Source organism: Myripristis murdjan, chromosome 10 (genome assembly GCF_902150065.1).
Source record: "Myripristis murdjan chromosome 10, fMyrMur1.1, whole genome shotgun sequence".
Classification (NCBI taxonomy): domain Eukaryota; kingdom Metazoa; phylum Chordata; class Actinopteri; order Holocentriformes; family Holocentridae; genus Myripristis; species Myripristis murdjan.
In genome coordinates, this window is record NC_043989.1 from 2,946,856 (window position 1) to 2,962,016 (window position 15,161).

A 15,161-nucleotide genomic window follows, 5' to 3' on the forward strand; every position below is an offset into this window, starting at 1 on the left:
TTGCGACACTGAATCTCAGTATATCAGCGCTTCCAATCATGTGAAATATGTTATTTTTACCCGGGTAATGTAGCAACTTATTGATAATTCAGATTAAAGTGCAGTCCACAGTCCAATCATTTGTTCAATTTGCTCTTACCGGCGCACATCCACAACAGTGGTCGTTAATTCCTTAGCACAGGCATGAATCTCAAATTTGTATTTATTGTATATTGCTTCATACAGGAGGCACATATCATTGGATGCTGGCAATAGGCAGTACCGGTAGATCAGTACTAAACTATAATGGCAGTACAAACATTACATTATATTACACATTAGATTCTGTGTTTAAGTGTGTGCTCCATCGGACACAGAGACACAGAAGAACCAAAGTCCAAACCAAACGCAGGGTACAGAGGCTGAGTGAAGGTGGAGGTGAAGGTGTGGAGGTGGATCAGTGTGTCTGAGGAGATTCTGTAAAAGGACAGGGAGCCGGCGGGCCAGTCCAGATACACCCCCACTCTGCTAGAGGAGGGGGCGTGTATGGCGGCCGGTGTCTTATTGTGACACACACAGTAACTATGATCAGTGCAGTCCAGTCTCCAGGACTTGTCATTATCTCCAAGCCTGCTGTCATCCCCCACTCTTTCCCTTCTGATTCCTCCACAAGTCACTGCTATGGAAACCTGTCCTTTCCACTCAACCTCCCAGTAGCAGCGACCAGTCAGACCATTGCAACACAGCAGCTGGGTCCAGTGGTCAAACCTGTTGGGGTGATCAGGATATGGCTGCTCGCCCGTCACCACCGTCACCTTCCTGTTGTCCTCAGACAGGAGCAGCTTTCTGTGAGCCGTGTGTCTGTCCAGCGAGACTTCACAGGAATCTGATGGCGAGAACAAGACACAGTACAGCTGCTGGTTATCTGACAGGCCTTTGGTGTTTATTAGATATTGATTTATTAACAATTCGACACCTAATTTAACACTTTCATGATAAAACATTGTGTCAACAATCTTCGATATTTATATGGAAAGGAAGTTAGATTAACTCATTGTCTATTTCATTACAGACATGCAACCATCTCTGTGTTGCTATTAAATTTGAACACTTATTCAGTCGGTGATGCTCAAAAAGAGAGCTTTTGCTACTTAAAATCGCAACATCCTGTACTGATCCTATCCCATCCAGCTTTTTAAAGAGTCTTGATTGTCTTGAGGATGGCGTGCTGGCGATTTTAAACCAATCCCTCACTCATCGGCTCACTGGTGCACTGAAAACTGACATTTTTAAACCTTAAGAAATATAATCTTGATCCGCTGATTCTAAACAATTTTAGACCAGTTCTTGACTTTGTCAGAAAAAATCCTTGAAAATTTGTTTTTACACAGCTTAATTCTTATATGAAACGTGACTGTATTTTCCCGTGAGAAACTTGTAAACAAACTGAGGTTGAATTTGGATGACAGGAACCTGTAAATTTTAGTACCTCTAGAACCAAGAGCCGCTTTTGATAATGTTGAACATGACACTTTCAGGCTGTGTTGTGTTGGCCTCCCCGGCAGTTTTAATTTGGTTTAGGTCTCATCTGACAGGCAGAGACTATGTTGTTTGCTTTGGCAATCACTTGTCATGTCCCATCTAAATCGAGCTGTGGGGTTCCCCAAGGCTCCATTCTGGGGCCCATACTGTTCAGTCTCTACATGTTGCCAATGGGAAACATTATAAGGAGATCTGGGATCAGTTTTCACTGATATGCCATAGATAGACAGCTGTACATTTCCATGCCACATAATGACCTCAGCCCCGCTGGTAATCTGGTTTAGCTTGTTGACCGTATCAGTTTATGGATCTTACAAAACGTCCTGCAAATGAACAAGGACAAGACTGAGGTTTCAATTGTTGAAGCAGAAGCACAAAGAGAGAAGAGGTGCTCCAAGTTAAGATCCTTAGCAGTTAATATCAAGCCGAAAGCCAAAAACACAGTGTGACTTTTGACCCTGATTTGAATTTTGAAGCACACATCAGAAATATCATCAAAGCTCATTTTTTTCCCAAAAAGGACATTTATTATCTCAAAGTGTTCACACAGTCAACAAAATATACTTTCAGTTCATGCAAAAGCAGTGGAGTTGGGCTGCTTTCCATATAAAAACAAATAGTGACATCAGAACAACACATGATTCCATGAGAAGATGATATATTCAAATATATTAATACAAGAATACTAATGTTAATGTTAAACAATCCTTTTCCATCACCTAAATTTTATGCAGTTTCATTCATAATTAGTTGAAACTGATTGTTTTTCTCACATTTCCTCTCACCTTTGCAAACACTGAAATATGTAGTAATTGACAGCTTCACATGCTGGAGTGTTAGCTGTCTTGTTGTCATGTCTTACATTTTGACAGTCATGTTTGGCATATTTGACTGATGTTTTTACTTGTTTTAGTTTTTTTAAACAGCAAAGAAGATCTGATGAACATGATGAATCACAACTTGCTTGTGAAGAAACTGCAAAAAAAATTCACTGTTGTAACCAAAGACTTTTATCCTGACAGGCGTGAGAACTTATGGGTTATATGGTTTGGTAATTTGTGTGTGAACAGTAAAAAGATATTAGATTATTAGTTTAGACAGTTGGGTCAGTTGTTACAAGCGCATGAATCTTAATTTGGAGAGTTTTCTGCATAATATTAGTTAGTGTTCTTTTAATTTTGTGTGGAAAAAAATAAAAGTGTACATTTAATTTAGTGAAATTAGGGTTTAAATGGCTATATGACATATTGTTGCTGGGTAAAAGAGCCTGTAACATACAGAATAACCTGCAGCTACACCAGATCAATGTGTGCTCATCAATCAAACTAAATCCACACTTACACTTCCTCACACCTGGTTTCAACCTCTGCTCTCCACCATGGTCCACCCTGGAGAAGTAAAGCAAGTCAGAGCAGTGGATTATCTTTAATGATGGAGACATGGGCAGTAAATAACCTTCAGTATGAATAGCATCACATATTAGACACTGAACAATATTCCTCAGCTGGTCAGTGTGTCAGCCCTCTGTAAGACGTTGTGTGTGTCTCTCCCCACCTGAGCGTCTTCAGTGTCCAGGTTGGATCCTTCAGTCCAGCAGAGAGCAGCTTCTCTCCTGAGGCTCCTGGATGATTGTAGCTCAGGTCCAGCTCTCTCAGATGGGACGGGTTGGAGCTCAGAGCTGAGGCCAGAGCAGCACAGCCTTCCTGTGTGAGCAGACAGCCTGACAGCCTGCACACACACACACACACACACACACACACACACACACACACACACACACGTGCATGCACGCAGATGCACATGTGAATATTTGAAATTAACTAGGATAATGCAGATGAATGTTAACGCAAATTATCAACCACATGATCTGCTTTGTGTTTCCATTTGCAGGTCGACAGTTCTCGACTGAGTCTTTGACCCTTCTGGTGTTTTAGCTCTCAACAACAGAGGGAAGAAGGAGAGGAACTAAGGAAACAGAGTCAGCTCAGGCAGAGCACAGGGCCCAGGGAGTAGAGCTAAATATTGGGATCACAACTGGTTTCAGAATCACACCATTACAGGTTCCATGTTGATTCCCTGACATTAACCTGCATGTAAAGCATGATTTAAGTGGTCTTGTGCTGAGCAGGTTGAGGAGTCCTGACCTGAGAGCCTCCAGTCTGCAGTGTGGACTCTCCAGTCCAGCAGAGAGCAGCTTCACTCCTGAATCCTGCAGCTCGTTGTTGCTCAGGTCCAGTTCTCTCAGACTAGAGGACTGGGAGCTGAGAGCTGAGGCCAGAGCTGCACAGCTTCTCTCTGACAGCTGACAGACACCCAGCCTGAAAGAACATGGAGAGATGAGAAATCATTTATCTTTTATTTAATTTCTATTTAATGTGACTGATATCTGGTCTTTTTTGGCACTGCTTTTATGGCTGTGTATATAAACTGAATTCGAATACAACAATAAGAGAATTTCTCTTGGTAGATTCCTGAAGTAAAACAGCTGTTACACCCTTTACAAGCTGAGGAGTCCTGACCTGAGAGCCTTCAGTCTGCAGTGTGGACTCTGCAGTCCAGCAGAGAGACGCTTCACTCCTGAATCCTGCAACTCGTTGTTGCTCAGGTCCAGCTCTCTCAGACTGGAGGACTGGGAGCTGAGAAGTGATGATAACTCCTGACAGCTATCATTGGTGAGCCTGTTTTGATTCAACCTGACAAAACACATGGAAACATTCCATTTACATTTTAGATGTTAGATTTCTAGAGCAACTTACAGACAATGAGGGAGCTCAGGCTTATGTAGGTATGTAACAGTTTTACTAATTTGGCACACTGGTAGTGATTGGCCGATACAAGGCTTATAAGCCCTCCAAATCACAGTATCAGCCCCTCTCCATTGCCAGTCAGTCATCTTAAACTTTTGAGGGTGTGCTATGTAAAATTGAAAAGGAATAGAGGACTTTACAGACAGAAAAATGTGCAATACACACAAAATTTCAAGGTTGAGTATACATAGTTCTCAGTGTCAGTCTGACACACTCATATTATGTGCTCATTCCAAGTTTTTTGAAAATTGAAACTTAACAAGCCTCACCCAAATCAACCGTAAACTTTGCGTAGTGCACCTTTAAAAGTTATGTAATGGGGAATGAAAATTTTCACCTTGGTGACCCATAAGGTCCAATTATAATTTCTGAGTGCCATTCAGGAAAAAAAAGACTTTCAAATATCCTTTGACAATTAAAAACACATTAATAGAGTTTATAATTAGCTTGAAAACCTCAGGAATCAGTCCAAAAATGGCCATGTTATGAACCTTTGTACTGAGGCTGATTTTAGAGTAGACAGTCCCTTTTTGTTTTGGGTTTTCTGCTGACTGAAGCACAGTCACATGCTGTGAGAATGTGGGCTCTGATTGGGTAACTTTTTCACAAAATGAACCTATGCCATACCCAACACACTGAGCAACACAATAATTAGAAAATGTCACTCATTTGTACAGTGACAACATACTGCCATACGGCTTACCTCAGTCTCTCCAGTCGACAGTGTGGACTCTCCAGTCCAGCAGAGAGCAGCTTCACTCCTGAGTCCTGCAGCTCGTTGTTACTCAGGTCCAGCTCTCTCAGACTGGAGGACTGGGACCTGAGGACTGAGGCCAGAACTGCACAGCTTCTCGGTGGCAGCTGACAGCCACTCAGCCTACATGGACATGAAAAGATCAGATTTTGTATAGGCCTCCATCTCTAAAAACTGTTGATATTGGGATCATCCCCACACACATATGCAGCACTGAAGACTTTGATTTATGCAGTCCCACCAGAGGGCCATACTATGCAACACTGTGCCCCCTTTTTTGTTAAGTGCCTTATTAGAACACTGATGAGGGAAAAGAGCAAAATCCTCCTTCAAAAGCATGTCCTCCATCATCTGCCTGGTCTGCCAGACTGGCTACATGATGGAGTTTGACCGCCACTCCTTCTGCAGGGGATGCCTTGGTGCAGAGCACACTGGCTTGACTCTCAGCCCCCAGGCTACATCTGCCTTCAGCACCTGTTTGCCATTGGAGGAGAAGCACCGGAAAACCCCAGTTTATGCTGGAATGAAGGTTGGATGGTTAAAGCTCAATGCTGACACCGGCAACGACCTGTCCCTAAGGAGCTAGAGGGAAGTGGTGATGCCACCATGCCCTGTGGGCTGTGTGGCCTAATGGATAAGGCATCTGACTTCGGATCAGAAGATTGCAGGTTCAAGTCCTGCCGCAGTCACTTGCTTACCCTGTTTCCCCCTCTGGGATCAATAAAGTATTTCTGATTGTGAGAGTGACCTTCCTTTCATTCTTCAGTGAATGGTGGAACATGAGGCTGTTCGCATCCCATCCCTTCCTCCTGCTCCAGCAAGGAATTGTTTGGTAGGGCACTTCTACAGTTCTTTTCAAACACCTAGGGTGGAATCTTTGGCCATAGCTTCTATCACTGCAAAAGTTTGCCTCAAAGGCAGCTTCTTGTTCTGCGACATAGCAAGTGGGACCCTATGGCCCCTTCTCTACAGTGTGAAAGTTGATGGATCATGGGTGCCAAATATTCTCTGATGTTCTCCCAAGCCGGTCAAATCTATTTCCATGGGCAGAGACACCAGCTTGCTCACTGTGTTGTAAGAAAGGAACACTGCTGAACATCTTGAGCAGCTGCAACAATGCACTGATAAAGAGGCACAACCGGTGGAGGCATGATAAAGTCCTGAGGTCCACCACTAAGGTAAAAAGTGAGGGGATCTGCAATGGCAAGAACATATGCCCTATAATGAAGGTGATTACATTTGTCAGAGAAGAGACATCTAGGCCCATTCTAAAGAGCTCCTCTGCTGGGCCTCTACAGCCAGCATGGGACTGGGTAATGTCAGCTAATCTGAATAGACAACCAAGGATACCAGATATCATCTTAATCTTCCTTGATCTTAGTCCTTGAGGACATGAAGCAGCTCATACTTCTAGAGCTCACAGTTTCTTTGAAGGAAAGGATGCAGGAAGCCCACGAGAGAGAAAGGGCAAAGTATCAGGAGTTGGATGAAGGGTATCGCAAAGCAGGCATAGAGGACTAGGTGCATGCCTGTTGAAGTGGGCACTGGGAAGTTTGCTGGGCAGTCCTTAGCAAGGCCTATGGAGTTATGGCCATCACTGGGTAGAGCCAAAGAGCAGCCATCAAGAATAACACTGAAGCAGCAAAGAATGTTTTCTGATGTCTGTGGATCAAACACAATGATCTTTAGCAGGGAACACAACTTCAACCTCAGTCAACTGGTGGAGGGTGAAAAATTGTTGAAAGACCCAAAACACCCAATGACACCCAATGGTACAATCACTGAAGATGTGTGCAAGTACAAACATCATCAAAAACGCCGTAAGAGATATTGTGGAACTGCGTCCTACAATTTGTTTTGCACTTTATGTGCTCAGGCTTCATTGTTTTCATTGTTAACTGGAGTCGCTTGTTCCAAAGACAGACCTCTAGAATTTTTCAAGGACCTATTTTATGGCTTAACTATTACACCTCAAGCACCAATGCCTTGCTTTTTCCATTATTGATGTTATTGTTGATATCTCGTGATAGCAATGCTGTGTTTGAGTATTTTGAGTATTTTTTATTTTGATAGAGAAATAGATTTGACCGTTTGCAGTGTTGTGAAGTTCACTGAGAATGGCCAAGTGTTATACTGCTACCTGGTACCATAATCAGCAAGCCTATTTATTATTACTGTCCCTTCACACAGAAGGCCTGCCTTATTTGGGTTGTAAAGGCTAAAAACAGATGTTGGACAACACTTCTGAGAAGCTTGTTCTTTCTTCTTTAACCAAAAAAAAAAAAAAGCATTTAGCTACAGGGAGCAGAACTTATGTCACACAGCACTTATGTGTGCAGGTTTCAAAAATAGGTGAGGCATTTTGGAAGGAGGGCAAAAATGTTTTTAGCTTTGCACATGTGTGTAGGGGGTGAACCAATAACAACACCTCTTACAGGGCTACGCCTATTCTCATAATGTAGAGATACAATAAGTATCTTTCGATCCTCTTCCATATGACTTGTATCTGTTTTTTGTTAGGCACTGCATCCATGGCTGTGTATCGAAATATGGGTGAAAAGAAAAATGATATTGAAGATTTCATTTGCAATAAAACATTATTGCTGAGCAACAGCTCTAAAATTGCAATGTTACACCCTTTACAAGCTGAGGAATCCTGACCTGAGAGCCTCCAGCCTGCAGTGTGGACTCTTCAGTCCAGCAGAGAGCAGCTTCACTCCTGAGTCCTGCAGCTCGTTGTTGCTCAGGTCCAGCTCTCTCAGACTAGAGGACTGGGAGCTGAGAAGTGATGATAACTCCTTAAAGCAATCTTTGTGAGCTTGTTTTGACTCAACCTGAAAAAAATGGATAGAAACATTTTCCTTTGTGTTTTAGATATTGGGCCTTCAAACATACTGTGCAACATACTGTTGTACAAAACCTTAAGAATGTGATCTTACCTGAGCATCTTCAGTCTGCAGTGTGGACTCTCCAGTCCAGCAGAGAGCAGATTCACTGCTGAATCCTGCAGCTTGTTGTTGCTCAGGTCCAGCTCTCTCAGACTAGAGGACTGGGAGCTGAGAACTGATGCCAGAACTGCACAGCTTCTCTCTGACAGCTTGCAGCCACTCAGCCTGGATAAATGGGAAAATATGAGATGAATCTCTCATCTTCTACTTAGTGAGATTGATATCTGTTTGTTAAGTACTGCCTTGTGGCTGTGTGTGTAAAGGTGGATGAGAATATTTATCTTACAATGAAACTGAATATTACTTGAGCATAACAGCTCTAAAATCCCAAATGCACCCTTTAAAGGTTGAGGAATCCTGACCTGAGAGTCTCCAGACTGCAGTGTGGACTCTCCAGTCCTGCAGAGAGAAGCTTCACTCCTGAGTCCTGCAGCTCGTTGTTACTCAAGTCCAACTCTCTCAGACTAGAGGACTGGGAGCTAAGAGCTGAAGCCAGAGCTGCACAGCTTCTCTCTGACAGCTTGCAGCCACTCAGCCTGGATGGACATGAAAACATAAGATAAGAAATCTTCCTCTTCCATTGAATCTGATTTCTATGATTTGTGTTAAGCACTGGTTTTATGGCTGTATATGCAAAGGTGGATGAGAAGAATACAGAGTTTGAACCTTTCTACATTTACTTTGAACACTACAGAAAAAAATGACATTTGGTTGAAATCCTATGAAGCTACATATTCTCCTGAAAAGGGTGGCTGATCTAAATAGTGACAAGTGGCCGATTCTTTAGATCAGAGATTTTCTTTCTTGCTGCCCTCAAAGGGTCTGTGTAAATGGCTCTCAGTCAGAAGTGCTTACTATAAGCACTGGCTGCCCACAAGGCAGCGTTCTTTCACCTTTGCTCTTTTCTCTTTTTACAAACAAATTTGCACTAAATTAATGTAATTTGAAATTGATTAAATATGCAGACAATATGGCCTTAGTCGGTCTGCTGCAGAAAACAGACCCCTCTGGTGAGGCCTCCTATCTTAGCTACACTAAGGCCCTTGAAGCTTGGTGTCTATATAGCCAGCTAGTGATCAATGTGTCCAAAACAAAGGAGTTGTTTCTTTGCACTAAGCAGGATCTGACAATAAAGTCAGTTTCACTTGATGGTCAACCTGTTGAAACTGTGGAAACTTTTAAATATCTTGGTACAGTTCTTGATTGCCAGCTGAGTTTTACTGAAAGCACAGTTTTTATCTTCAAGAAATGTCCTCAACGACTCAATCTCCTTAGAAGATTGAGCTGTCTTGGTGTTAGCCCAAAACTGTTAGAACTTGTGTACACCACACACATTGAGAGTGTCCTAACATTTCATCTTTCTGCTTGGTTTGGTCACTGAAGTGTTAAGTGCAAGAACAAATTGAATAGGATTTTGTCAATGGCGAGCAAAATTGTGAGAAAACCCCTAAAGCCACTTAGTCATCTTTATAGTGAAAGGACGTGGAGAAAAGCTGGGAGAATTGTGGCAGACAGCTCTCATCCTCTCTCTAGTCACTTTGAACCCTTGAAGTCTGGGAGGCGCTACAGAATTCCTCTGGTCTTCAAAAAATCCTTTATACCAAATGCCATCAGCATTCTTAATTCAACAAAGTGACCAATCCACAGATACTGACATATTTCTATGTGGTATTTCACTTAGTGTGTTTATGTAATCTTGTATGTTGTTGTCTATATTTTTAGAGCTGACTGTTTTACATGTTGGTGAGCGAAAGACAATTTTCCACCTTGGTGGACAATAAATATTTATTCTATTCTATTCTATTCTATCCCAATGTTATACTTTCAGTGTCTTCCTTCAAATGTTGAAAAGTCCTAACCTGAGAGTCTGCAGTCTGCAGAGTGGATCTTCCAGTCCTGCAGAGAGCAGCTTCACTCCTGAGTCCTGCAGCTCGTTGTTGCTCAGGTCCAGCTCTCTCAGACTAGAGGACTGGGAGCTGAGAACTGAGGCCAGAGCTGCACAGCTTCTCTCTGACAGATTACAGCCACTCAGCCTGGATGACAAAGACAATAGCTATGAAAATATGTATTTTCTTCACTTTTGTACAAATATCATTTAACTCATCCAGGTATCTTTGAACCTACACAGATTTCCTGGAGGCCTTGACCACTGGCAGCAGCTTCAGAAGAGCCTCCTCTGAAGCAGAATATTTCTTCAGGTCAAACACATCCAGTTCTTCTTCTGATGACAGTAGGATGAAGACCAGAGCTGACCACTGAGCAGGGGACAGTTCACCTCTGGAGAGACTTCCTGATCTGAGGTACTTTTGGATCTCCTCCACTAGAGAGCGGTCGTTTAGCTCATTCAGACAGTGGAACAGATTGATGCTTCTCTCTACAGAGGGGTTCATTCTGATTTTCTCCTTGATGTACTTGATTGTTTTCCCATTGGCCTTTAAGCTTCCTTTCTGTCTCAACAGGCATTGTAGGAGAGACTGATTGGTCTGCAGTGAAAGACCCAGGAGGAAACGCAGGAACAAGTCCAGGTGTCCATTTGGACTCTGTAAGGCCTTTTCCACAGCACTCTGGTAGAGGTTTGTTCCTTTAGATTTCTTGAATACTGTAGACCACCATGAGGTTGATTGTTCTTCTGACAGCAGATTGACACCAGAGGTGATGAATGACACAAAGACATAAACTGCAGCCAGAAACTCTTGAAGGCTCAGATGGACAAAGCAGAAAACCTTGTCCTGGTACAGCCCACGCTCCTCTTTAAAGATCTGTGTGAACACTCCTGAGTACACTGAGGCTGCTCTGATATCAATGCCACACTCTGCCAGGTCTGCTTCATAGAAGATCAGGTTGCCTTTCTCCAGCTGCTCAAAAGCCAGTTTTCCCAGAGACAGGAACATCTCCCTGGCCTCTGTAGACCAGAGAGCATCTGTCTGAGCTCTCCCATGATACTTGACGTTCTGCACTTTGGACTGAACTACCAGGAAGTGGATGTACATCTCAGTCAGGGTCTTGGGCAGGTCTCCTACCTCACTGGTTTTCAACACGTCCTCCAGAACTGTAGCAGTGATCCAGCAGAAGACTGGGATGTGGCACATGATGTGGAGGCTTCGTGACGTCTTGATGTGGGAGATGATTCTGCTGGCCTGCTCCTCATCTCTGAATCTCTTCTTGAAGAATTCCTCCTTCTGTGGGTTAGTGAAGCCTCTCACCTCTGTCACCATGTCAACGCACTCAGGAGGGATCTGATTGGCTGCTGCGGGTCGTGTGGTTATCCAGAGGCGAGCAGAGGGAAGCAGTTTCCCCTTGATGAGGTTTGTCAGCAGAACGTCCACTGAGGTGGACTCTGTAACATCAGTCAGGATCTGGTTGTTCTTGAAGTCCAGAGGAAGTCGACACTCATCCAGACCGTCAAAAATCAACACAACCTGGAACTGCTCAAACCTGCTGATTCCTGCTTCTCTGGTCTCAGTGAAGAAGTGATGAAGAAGTTCCACCAAGCTGAACTCCTTCCCTTTCAGCAGATTCAGCTCTCTGAAAGTGAATGGAAATGTGAAGTGGATATGCTGGTTGGCTTTGTGTTCAGCCCAGTCCAGAGTGAACTTCTGTGTTAAGACTGTTTTCCCAATGCCAGCCACTCCCTTTGTCATCACTGTCCTGATTGGTTGATCTCTTCCAGGTAAAGATTTAAAGATGTCCTCACATGTGATTGGTGTTTCTGGTGTAGCTGGTTTCCTGGATGCTGTTTCAATCTGTCTGACTTCATGTTCATTATTGACCTCTCCACTCTCTCCCTCTGTGATGTACAGCTCTGTGTAGATCTGATTCAGAAGTGCTGAGTTTCCTGCTTTAGCAATCCCCTCAAAGACACACTCAAACTTCTTCTTCAGGTCTGATTTCAGCTCAAGTTGGCACGCTGCAGCAGGAGTTTCTGAATGGACAAAAAACAAGTAACTTGAGGAAATGGATGTTATATTAAGTGCAAGAAATGAGAATATTACTTGGTTAATGTGTCACATTTCTGGTGTAATCTTTATCAGCTGTACTTCCACCATTTTGGTTTAGTCTAAAATGCCTCAGGAGAGTTTGAATGGGAAAGCTTTGTCATGCTACACATTGGGGAAGAGGACTAAACATAAACTGTACGAACCACAGTCAAATGAATAGGAGTTCAATGCAACACCACAGTCAACAAACTGAGTTTGTAACTACAAAAAAAAAGGCTGGATCCAATGAATTTAGAAGTTGAAAACAGCTCAAGAAAAAGAAGCATGATGTCAACTGCTTTTTTAATCAATCAGCCAATCTCGACAAAGAATGTCAGGGGAGACCAGGCACAGTAATGTTATTGGATCCACATGGAGTTGAATCGAGGGCAACTGGACTTGTAGTAGATTCTTGAAGACGTTTCACTTCTTGTCCAAGAAGCTTCTTCAGTTATGACAGACTGCTGGGGAGTCCCGGGTATTTCACCTGTGTGGGGACGTTATCCAGGTTGTAGGCTTGTTAGCGCTCCTCCCTGTTGTATCGATGGTCTTCAGTATTGGTGAAGTCACGTGACTCGAGGAGCGAACGACCCCAAATTCTACGACATGTACTCGAAAAGATACGACAACAGCGACAACTCAGAAGCAGCGTGGTGCCAGATTTCAAGATTGTCAGGAAAATCCAGTTGGTGTTTAACATTAAAGTTTCTACTGTTTGCTGGATGGAAATGCCAACTGTTGTTAGCACAAATAGATGTTAAGTAGCCCAGCTGAACAAAACAAAGTATTTTAACCTCTGGAACAAAATGTAGCACATGTCAAAAATACAAATGTTCAACGCAACCCTTATTTTTGACGGTTTTGAAAAATACCTTTTATATTTTCCATTATGCACCACATGGTGGAGACACCCATCTATGGGATACAAATTTCCATCTCAGGTCGTCATTACTGGTGTGTGCAAAAATGGGTCATATGAATGTAAAAGACTACTCCAGTGTTTTTTTGTTCTTCTTTGTTTTCATATAGTCATTGTTTTCAGCATTTACCCCCACATTATCACATCTTTACCTTTACTAGATTATTCATGGTGATAAAGGAAAAGATCCTGTTATAGAGCTGTATTTTCAGTAGTTTGTGTACCTTTTGTATACCTTTTCATGTGCCCAGAGTGCCTACATTTCCTAAAGAAATCACTGTCCTAAGGCTGAGTCAGACCACCTGTGCCAAGTCAGGTACAGGGCAGTGTTGCTCCCCATGAAATAGAATAAATTGTTGCTGGTAGAGCAGCTTCCTGTGAGGCTGTGGACAGCAGTTTTTTGTTTTGTTTTGTTTTTTGCTCCTTGTTAATTTTCCCTGCACTTTTGTGTCTCTCCTCTGTTTGACTGTTGTTTTTGGCTAATAAATGTCTTTTGTGCATGGACTTCTGCCTCCTGAGCCAATTCTTCAAGTCAACATCATTTTTTGACTCACCCCCAGTGCCGGACAATCCCACATCCATGCAGAATTACTACCAGTAATGTGACTGTTAAAGCCTCTTACTGCTCTGCAGACGCTCAGCCAGCTCCTCCTGCTTCATCCTCCTCAGGAAGTGCTGCGTGATCTGCAGAAAAGCCTCCCTGCTGCTCCTCCTCTGCTCCTCCTCCTCACCGTCCAACACCTCCTCACCCTCCCTCTGACTGTCTAAGCATTCTGAGTAATCTGGGTTCAGAAACCTCTGGATGTTTTTAAGCTCATTCTTTGTAAAGATTATGATGTTCTCCTCAAGCAGCTGGAAAAAAAAAAATATATATAGCTTTAGCTTCCATACAACAAATGGACTAAAAATCAAACAGAATATCACATTTCTCTTGTAGAGACTGAAAGTCCACTGAAGTGAATCATGAAAACCGCTGCATTCAGACTTGTTATTTTTTTCAGTTAGAGTTTCAGTTTCAGTTTTGCACATTTACACACCTTAAATATGGAGGCCAAGTCTGTTTGCTGCTGCTGGGCAGAATGACTGCCTGGAACCTCTGAACTCTGCTGGTGGGCTCTGGAAAAACATAATGTACACACACACACACACACACACACACACACACTGGTTACAAACACAATATCAACTCCCTGTTGTATCTCAATTCTATATCTCATGATTGTGGATCTGATAAAAGCACACCAATCTTTTTTACTATTAGTTTTAAATCATTACCTTTGATCACTAGCATGGTGTCCAACTTTGAATTCATTCAATCGATCCATAGATGCATCACTCTTCATGGACACACAGCTGGGTGCAGCAGCGTCTCCTCTCTCCTGCTGGACCCTGATGGAAACATATTATCTGTGTCTTTAAGAAAAAGACAAATTTTCTGTCTTAGGATACCAACACACTAATTTAATGGGCTCTATGTTACCGACCTGTGCACATAGTCTGCAGAGCATGGTGCAGGTGCATTTATAGTGTGTCCAAGTCCACTTTTGGTATTTTGACTGTTTAAAAAAGGCACCTGGTTCAAAAGGGTTATACTGAGTCTCTTCATTAGTCATGGCTGTGTTTTGGGTATAACATGTGGTAAAACAGTCAGAGCGCCCCCTATGTAGGCCACCATTACTATTCTGATAATGAGCTTCAAATAACAGAGCAAACTGCAGCACTGATTTCAGAGCTGCTTTTTGTTGCTCAGTCACTTTCAACTGCCTCAGCTCATTTTAAGAGCAACACACCCATGGAGCTCAGATGGAGACAAGAGACTTTGTTGTTTCCACAACATGGACGCTGGATGGGGAAATGACACCTGAGTCACTTGAAACTAGAAAACACAGAAGGATGTTTATCTTCAAAATGTACGAGATGATCCATAGACCAGACACTGTTCATGGGTGCAGAGGAGTCTGGTCTCTGCTGCTGGATCCTGACAGAAACATATTATGAACACTGTGTAAAAAAAGACTTTAGTTTCTCAGTCAGGGCACTAAGACAGTGAAGACTTACTTATCTTCAAAAGCATCTTTATCTTTAAATTGTGCACGATGATCCATAGACCAGGCACTCTTCATGGACACACAGCTGGGTGCAGAGGAGTCCGGTCTCTGCTGCTGGATCCTGACAGAAACATATTAGTGAAGCTATCTGCAGCCTGATGAAGAAGAGAGTTTCACTTTTTCAGTC

At 42.9% G+C, this 15,161-nt stretch overlaps 1 protein-coding gene and 1 non-coding gene across 2 annotated transcripts; one reads left to right on the forward strand and one right to left on the reverse strand.

Annotated features, from left to right (window-relative positions):
* On the reverse strand, nt 1–14,272 carry LOC115366047 (NACHT, LRR and PYD domains-containing protein 12-like). The gene is given in 14 exon segments (XM_030061258.1): nt 1–865; nt 2,863–2,909; nt 3,076–3,249; nt 3,666–3,839; nt 4,041–4,214; nt 5,032–5,205; nt 7,744–7,910; nt 8,003–8,195; nt 8,393–8,566; nt 9,890–10,063; nt 10,155–11,952; nt 13,550–13,778; nt 13,964–14,042; nt 14,202–14,272. Coding segments are annotated over 14 exon segments (4,173 nt in total). The 5' UTR covers nt 14,270–14,272; the 3' UTR covers nt 1–317.
* On the forward strand, nt 5,699–5,771 carry trnar-ucg (transfer RNA arginine (anticodon UCG)). The gene has a single exon. It is a non-coding gene; the product is annotated as a tRNA-Arg (tRNA).
* Nucleotides 14,273–15,161: the final 889 nt, after the last annotated feature.